The sequence below is a fragment of the Brachyhypopomus gauderio genome, chromosome 13 (genome assembly GCF_052324685.1).
Source record: "Brachyhypopomus gauderio isolate BG-103 chromosome 13, BGAUD_0.2, whole genome shotgun sequence".
Classification (NCBI taxonomy): Eukaryota; Metazoa; Chordata; class Actinopteri; order Gymnotiformes; family Hypopomidae; genus Brachyhypopomus; species Brachyhypopomus gauderio.
The window spans coordinates 3,666,584-3,675,021 of record NC_135223.1 but is presented as its reverse complement, the minus strand read 5'-3'; the positions used below and the strand labels follow the sequence as shown (position 1 = coordinate 3,675,021).

Below are 8,438 nucleotides of genomic sequence, written 5' to 3'. Positions count from 1 at the left end.
TAAAGCAACTACTTATAAATAAACCATTCCCAAAATGTGTTTTTTTGATGAACAATTCTGATACTGGAAATGTTTTTAATGTTGAAGTATTTTTGGGGGGGCTAAAACAAACACTAACAGTAAAAGTCTCATGAAAATAGCACGACACACAAACTGGACATCATAAGTCGTCAGGTTAATGACATCCAATGTAGACACATATTTACTGTCAATGAGTGTTGTGGAGAAACGCATAGATTTGACTAAAAAGAACTTTAACTTAAATCTTAGGCCAGTAAAAAAAGGGTCCTGTGTTAAAAACAGATGTAAATGCTGTAACTAGCCATTGAATGCATATGTGTTTGTTGTTATTTCTACTTTCACATGCTAGCTGTAGTGACAGACACAGAGACAAACACTCTTCTTTAAGAGATGGTTACATATATTGTTTATTATATAGGTTAATTTACACTTCACCACAAACTGTTTTAAAATGTATATATATGTGCTAGAAATCACATTGTAATTGATATAAAACAAAACAATTATACAGTATAGCTCAATGCAGAAGCGAAATTGAGAACATTTGGTGATGCTGTCCCTCACTCTGCTGTGGTCTGAGCACGGACCAAGCAATCAAACCAAACAGGCTTTTTGTGTGTGTAGACATGAGCATGCAGGGTAGAGAGGAAGACTCCTGTGGTAAATGTGGATTTCACCACAAATGGAAAAGTTTGATATATGCTTGGTGCGGTATAACATATGAACATCATGGAAGCCTCAAAAAGAAAATCAATCCCAGAGGAGTTCTGCATATGTTTTATACATAACTATATGGTCATACACTTTACTCCACATCCTGTCACTGTTAAACCTCACAACTGCAGTCTGTAAATCGGCACTGCCCTCACTCGCAGACAGCAGACTGTGGGACAGGTGATTATTGAACAGGACCAAAACTAAGCTTGCTTAAGCGTGGATTATAAGAAGCAGTGAAATTTATTCACAGGTTTGGTTTGAGCAGCTTAATATGTGGGAGTTTCTTAACTGGGCCATAACTGAACAGGGGAATAGTCACATGAAGATGCTCTATCTAAAACCTGAACTTACTCACACAAATGTCTGTATGACAAACTTTAAATGTCGTATGTGTTTGACAATGCCCAAATATATTGGCAATAAAAATAAATAGACAAACAGAAATACAATGCATATCCAAAGTAGAATACTGTTAACAGAGAGAGTTGAACCAGATTCTAATTTCACTCATTTTCTTTTTCATTTCTTTTCTCTTGACAATTAATAGTTCAGACTGGAGGGTAATACATCTGTTTAACTAACACATTATGCATATTATTGCACTTATATACATTTAATGTAAACAGAGACAAACATTTTCAATAATTTCAGCCTCATTCTTTTGAACGCTGTCAAGAGAATCTTTTCCATCATACCCTAAGCTCATAAAAACTTGTTGGCCAAAAGTAAAACTTACTGCCAGTTTATACAGTCTGGGATTTTGTGCGATGGTGTGACACTTTCGTTAATTTTCAGTGACAGCCTTCAAATAAAACCCAAGGTGTTCATGTCTGTTTCACAAAAACACTGAAAACTGTCCCTCTAAATCTCTGACTTCGGTTTAAAATCTTTGATAATTGTACTAATATTTTAACAACATGAAACAAATAGTTGGCGTTAAGATGATAACACAGTTATGCTAATAAAACCTGAGTATTGTCTTTAGAATTGTAATCTATTTGTACTTATGGTCTGCGTTGCTATTCAGGCATTGATCTACTGACAGAGTGATTTCGGTTATTCTTTATGTATAGTGGTGTGAACTTACAGGTGGGTTGGAGTACATGAGTTTACATCACAGTTGCTGTCAAACCCTAACTATCTTCGTCGTGGCCCAACACCTGCGTCATCAACAGGCGAACTCCTCAAAGTTGCCTAAAGTCGGGTGACTAGGTAGCATGTTCGGCGTGAATCCGAGGCTGTCCGAGTGACTCCGGAGTGTGTCGCATGTGCTCTGGAGGAGAAGGGAGTGGGGGGGGGAGGGGAGAGGAGTTCAGATGTTGTGCAATGAGTCGATGACATTGCCGGAAGGAGGCGCATTTAAATGAGCGGTGCGAGGGATGCGAGTTCACAGAAACGTGGGAATGGGATTGGACCAGATTCACAGGGGGGCGTGAAGGGAGATGACAGAGATACCACAAAACACACACAAAGGAAAACGTCCACAGGCAAAGCATGGTTCAGAGATTGCACAAATATCATGTGGTCATGCATGTTATGACAGATAAAGTTTGGGATCCCCCCCCACCAGCCCCATATGAACATTTATATATCAGAGGGAGACAGACAAGTACAAGAGATGTGATGAATGGAGTTGAGTATGCATGAAAGGGAAGGGGGGAGAAGACATTCTTTCTTAGTCCTGGACTTAAGACTTTAGTACGGTCCAATCAACTACACCTACATAGAATACACAGCCAGCCTGATCACAACACACTGTAGATATCTGGCCTAACATAACAATCTCAGTTAAAATTTCCCCTCTGGGGATCATTTCTTTCCTCCTGGGTCCAAACGCATTTTATGTAGACCTGCAATGGCATCACAAAGGAATGCATCTAGTGATGCTATTTGATGCTGGCTTCATCCCAATGCCTTGGGTGGACCAATAGGGAGCTTGCTGCTTTCACTCTGACACATGTGTTTGTTTGCAGGGCATGATATGCAAGTGCAAAGTTCTCTGCCAAGGCTCAGGATGGCAATCTCTTTCAGTACCTAGTTCACGCAGATTCTGTGATCCCAAAAGATTACTTTGCTTAATAAGATCCCTCTTGTGCAGAGGAGACATTCCCACCCTTTGCAGCCTTGCAGGCTCAGATTTAGATGCATAGAATGGATCCCACTCCCAAGATTCCCCACTAATAACTCAATCCATACGTAATGAGCACAAGAGGCAGCATATATTCAGGGATTCATGATTCAATATGTAAGAACAGCAAGTTGGTCTTGGAGTTGGAAATGGGTTTACACACTGATCATTTCTTGCATTAATGCAGTATATTTGAGCTAAACTGGCAGACTGCAGTTAGTTTAAAAAATTTTTTTTGTCACAATCAGAAGAAATGAGATTCAGATACTCATATCTAATAAAGCTGTTATACAAGAAATACTGCTACCCATCTGGCATAGGTAAACCCAAATGAGATATCCAGTAAACCACATAAATAGGTTATTGTGGTTTTATTCCAGTCCTTTTTACCTTCTTTAAGGGCTGTAGATATTCATTTACAGTTGAGACGCATCAGTAGCGCCTCAGGTCCAACAGAAAGCAATTACACTCTCGATGCTTTAAACAAAATTCAGTCAACACTACAACAACACGGTAATTAAAAACTTTGACCTGTCAAGCATAAAATGACTGAAATCCCCAAGTGAACTCTATGTCCTCTACGTCAACTGTGGGAAACCTTTTGTTGTTTTCGCTGCGAAATCATTAGGGTGAGAAAGATGCGACCCCAGTGTAGATGTGTTGTTTCTGAACTTCTCGTGTCACAATTGTGAAGGTTGCGTGTTTACATTAGGTGAATCTGAATCTTTTTCTACACTTTGTGACAACAGAAATTCAAGTTAGTCTCCTCACCACATGCTCGATGTTGGAAGGTTTGTCTGCATATCTAATTAAAAAAATTCAAAAAAGAAGAAAGGAAAAGTTGTAGTCACAAACATGTCTATTTCCCAAAAGCTCCGATGCTATGATAAAAACTGATAAAACTGAACTTGAAGATCATTGTGCACAGTTTTGAAACATAACATTTAATGGATGTTTAAAAAAATGTCAAGTCGCATGTCATCATTGTTATTTCCTCCATGTTTGCTTAAGAAATCTATTTAGCACAAACATCCATAAGCTGTAGTTTTTGGGAAAGAGGACCAAGACAGTGACACAGACTGCTGAAAAAAAGGGGAGAAACTAATCCATTTTTAATAGTTATTCATTTTACCTGAACTTGTTCAAATCATCATCATCGTCTTGAAAGCTACAGGATTCGAAAAACGTTTCTTAGAATGTTAGAAAATGACAGATTACCTGTACTCATTTATGGTTTCAGAAAGAAAAAAAAAACAATATACTGAAGAAGAATCAAAAGGAAGATGAAAGAATGAGATGCTAATGAGTATGTGTTTGGACAGATTAAGAGAATGAAGTGTAATTGCAGGTTTGCCAATGGTGCTGCTACCTGGGAACATGGTTAGATGTGACACCAGTGCTGGTTTGATTCTCGGAGTACTCCTGGAACACATACGATGATGAGAAAGATGAAGATGAGCAAACCTGGTGTGGGCTCGGTTCGGTCTCAGCTCAGCCTGAGGTAATGTCACAACTCAAGTGACAGAAACATAGCACCCACTCGTGCCAGGGTGGGATTCTCTCCCCATCAGGTCAAAACCAGTACAAGAACTTCATGTTCTGAGTTTGCAGAAGTGAAACCGAACTGAGCCTAGTCCTGGACAACTCAAAATTATACAATGTGGGGTTGATAATGATCTATTGATTTTTGTGAAAAATAATGCACAATTATATTTTTTTAAATATACCAGCAGCAAATGTATTTCAAACAATCAATTATTTGGATGGTCTTCAGGTTTTTATATTTACAGGTATTTTGAAATTTTATTCAGAAAATGTTGCAGGTGATTAGAGAGCAACTGTCATCTCTGAGAAAATGTCTTTATAGATGATGAATGATGGTAAATAATGAGTTATTGCAGGTCAATATTTGACAGTGCTGCGCACACAGTAACCATTCAGCTCTCCTCTATCAGCAGGATCAGACGCTTGCCTAGGCTATAGCAAATAACCCAGATGACCCAGCTGGGTCAACAAAAGTGTGTTAGCAAGACCTTTTAGGTTACTACAGTATGTAAAGTAAACGGAACTGAAGCTCAAATATATTCTAAGTATAGACTAAGAAAAGGTCAAACCTCTGCCATGTCTAAGGCACTAATACACTATTTTTATTGTACAGTATATAATTAAGTATTTAAAGTATAAAGTAATTATATATAAAGTATATAATAAGTAAATAATATATATATATATATATATATATATATATATATATATATATATATATATATATATATATATATATATATATATATATATTCACACACATACATGCACACACGCACACATGTACACATTTATTTAATTACATTGAATTTTGAAGAGTACGTCATTATAATAGATAAAAAAAATATCTATCGATCTATTTTTGGTTAAAATTGTGAATCAAAATGTCAATTGTTAAACTTATTTGGCAATAGAATGTTACTGGTACTAGACCTCTAAAGTTTGATTAAGCAGTTTTTTTTTAATGTAATTATGATATCCCACCCCCCGCAGTGTAGGCACTATAGAAATTATAGCCGGCTGTCAGGCCTGCCTCCCTCCTGTCGGTCATTTCTTCCGTTTGTCTTTCATTTTGAAATTCCTCATTGTGTCTGACTTCACTCCCCTGCCTTGTTTTCTGCCCCTCGTTATTGCTTTCTGCTGTGTCTTGTTGAGTCCCTTGGTTGGTTAGTGTATTTAAGTCTTGTGTTTAGTCTCTTGTGTTGTCGGTTACTGTAAGTACTTCTTGCTCGTATACCTGTTGGATTCTTGGTGTTCTCTGTTTGTATATTTAGCCTGTTTGTACTCTCTGTTCTTTGATGTTTTCTTTCAGTTGTACTTCAGATTGTGGTTTTTCTAGTTATATGCTTGTTAATGCCTTTCCTTTTCTGTAGTCATGTTCCCCCAGTTATGTTAGTGTTTGGTTCCTATGTTAGGTGTTGTTTGATGATTCTTGGTGTATGTTTTGTGTGCTTTGTGTATATGTATCATTAAACCTTTGTTCAGTCCGCATCTGCGTTCAGCCCTCTGTCCGAGTTGTTACACCGGCAATATTTCCCTAACATGATTTTACAAGACTTTTCAAAATGTATCTAGTAAACAAATCAGTGCTCTTGAGAATTAGTTACACACAATTCAATTGTCTTTGGTAAATAGTAAGGGAATAAAAAATTAACTGTGTAAAATAATTGGACAGATATTTTTTCAATATGAATATCACTAATGAAGGATCTTTTGCTGTTTTTAGCAACAAACCAAACCAAACAAACAAAAAATACAATAGCATCTAATCTGTTAATGTTTGATTGCTTAAGTAATCCCAGAACCCAATTGGCATATTGGCCTGGCAAGTCTTGGCTGTTCACAAACAGACTCACCTTTTCCATGCACCATGTCATCTGAGACATTTTAGACATAACAAAAGGTCCAAATCGGGTTTCCGGTTCAAATCGGGTGGTGACTTTCGAAACTGACCAAGCTCTCGACTACGCACATTGCACGCGAACCTGTGAACGGTGGAAGCGTTTTATACTTGACGGGTCATTCTTTGGAATTTTGGCTAAAGTACTTGAAATTTATTATATTTCATTTCACAACAAATATCTGACTGAATAGTTTGCTTCTATTACGTTTCGGTTTCGCACCAAAAACCGGTGTTTAAACTTGACACGTCACATTTTTGTCCTCTCTGTGGTTGAAAATAAATTCTTACAAGAAGCGATGCAAATTGCGTCAACTGATGCAAGTTACGAACTGCCGTTCAGAAAGACAATGTGGAAGAAAATCCAGCAGCTGTATGATGAGGAAAGGGAAGTAAAACAGGTTATTGTGAAGAGCGCCACAAATGTGGCTCTGACTGGGGATCACTGGACCTCTGTTAGTAACAAGAATTATCTTGGTGTGACAGCTCATATTATAGATGATGAATGGAAGATCCAGTCATTTGCTTTGAGCATGCAGAAGACCACTTCTATGCACTATGGAGATGCCTGTGGCAGAGGCCTGGGAAATTAAAGAAAAAGTATACCATCTAAAATGGTATTAAAAAAAACATCTTCTGATTTACTTCAATTCTTCTTATTCTTCCAATATCCTGAGCAAAACTCCCAAAACAACATTTTTGGTCAGAATTTCCAGTGTTCTGAAAACTTTGCTTTTTTTCTGTTTTTATGCACTCATCTATTGGTCTGTGTAGTAGACTGGTGGAAAAATAAACAAGATGTTGAAGTTTGTGATTATGTTCATTGATTCATTCATCATTCAAACTTATATTAATATTTCTCATGTTAAATACTGAAATGCGATTAAAATGTGATTAATTTCGATTAATTAATTACAAAGATTCTGATTAATTCGATTAATTTTTTTAATCGCGTCCCACCCCTAGTCCAAAGATACACTGGCTCAAGGGTGTTAATTATTTTAAATAAAATACACACTGGCTATACCGAAGTTCACCTCTGACCACATGACTTTGCAGTATTACAACAGTATTATGTGTAAATATCTAGTTAGGACAAAACTAGAGTGCTCAATGAACTAAGTTATAATCACTGTATCTCCCAAATATCAACTGTAGCGTCTTTGTGCGTGTGCAAATGAGGGGACTCAGAATTTGGCACAACATGTTCGTTTGAAAAAAATATATATCCGTCGTGCCTGCTGCTTGCATGTGCTAAATTAAATTGAGCACTTTCTTCTTTGATTTACAACTTTGTCTTACCACATGATTAACTTTCTGCTCCAGCCCTGACGGGTGAAGAAACATCTACAGAAAATAAGCTGTATTTTATACAGAAAATAAGCTCATTATAAGCTGCATGGTTCAAAGCGTGAGGGAATAAGTAGCGGTTTATAATTTGGGAAATACGGGTAGCAATCGCGGGGGCTCCTCTGTGTCGAGGTCGCATTCCGCTCTTCAGCGCTGTTTACAGGGTGGAATTCAAGCACTTGTACGTCACTTTAAAGGTCCATTTCAATGTTTCCCAGCACGTTAAACTTAATTAAGTGAAATATTTATACGCTTTTTCATCACATTTTCAAAACGGCCAATCTTCATGTCTTCACGTTCTCTCATGTTTGGTCCTGGAATTACAAGTTAACGTAATACAAGAGAACTGGGGTGGGTTTCCCGATAACGAACGATCTTAGAAAGTTACGAACAACTTTAAGAACGACGTAACTTTAAGAACACCAAATTTACGAGTGTTTCCCAAAAGCCTTCATAGTCTCCAAATTTACGAACGAGTTCTAAGTAGTTCTTAGTGGACTCCGCCTCTGCAGCTGCACTGGAAATTCTCCGCTATAGTCGAAAACCGAACCACCGATTTACATAATTTTTTTTCACAATTACGCCGCAAAAGCATCATTGGCAAAATGACAATCATAAAAACTAACAACTAATGTGTTGACATTTCAAGTATAAGGAAAAAATGAGTAGAACATAGAACGATCGTAGGCTTTTATCAAGGCTATAAATAGGGCACACAATTAACCTTTCACACGTTATTCAAAACCATGGCAAACAAGCAGAGAAAATGAAACTTTC

At 37.3% G+C, this 8,438-nt stretch overlaps 1 protein-coding gene across 12 annotated transcripts in view; it reads right to left on the bottom strand.

Moving 5' to 3' along the window:
* Positions 1 to 417: 417 nt before the first annotated feature.
* asic1c (acid-sensing (proton-gated) ion channel 1c) overlaps positions 418 to 8,438 on the bottom strand; it is a 146,259-nt gene continuing 138,238 nt past the window's right edge. For 6 of the 12 annotated variants that reach the window (XM_076970613.1, XM_076970614.1, XM_076970624.1 and 3 more), the window contains 4 exons: positions 4,236 to 4,288; positions 3,999 to 4,034; positions 3,638 to 3,671; positions 418 to 2,011 (listed from right to left, as the gene is read on the bottom strand). In XM_076970613.1, the coding sequence (XP_076826728.1) occupies positions 1,907 to 2,011; positions 3,638 to 3,671; positions 3,999 to 4,034; positions 4,236 to 4,288 (228 nt within the window). In that variant the 3' untranslated portion in view covers positions 418 to 1,906. The remainder of the gene's footprint in view (positions 2,012 to 3,637; positions 3,672 to 3,998; positions 4,035 to 4,235; positions 4,289 to 8,438) is intronic. The other 6 variants (XM_076970616.1, XM_076970621.1, XM_076970619.1 and 3 more) reach the window with 4 other exon arrangements.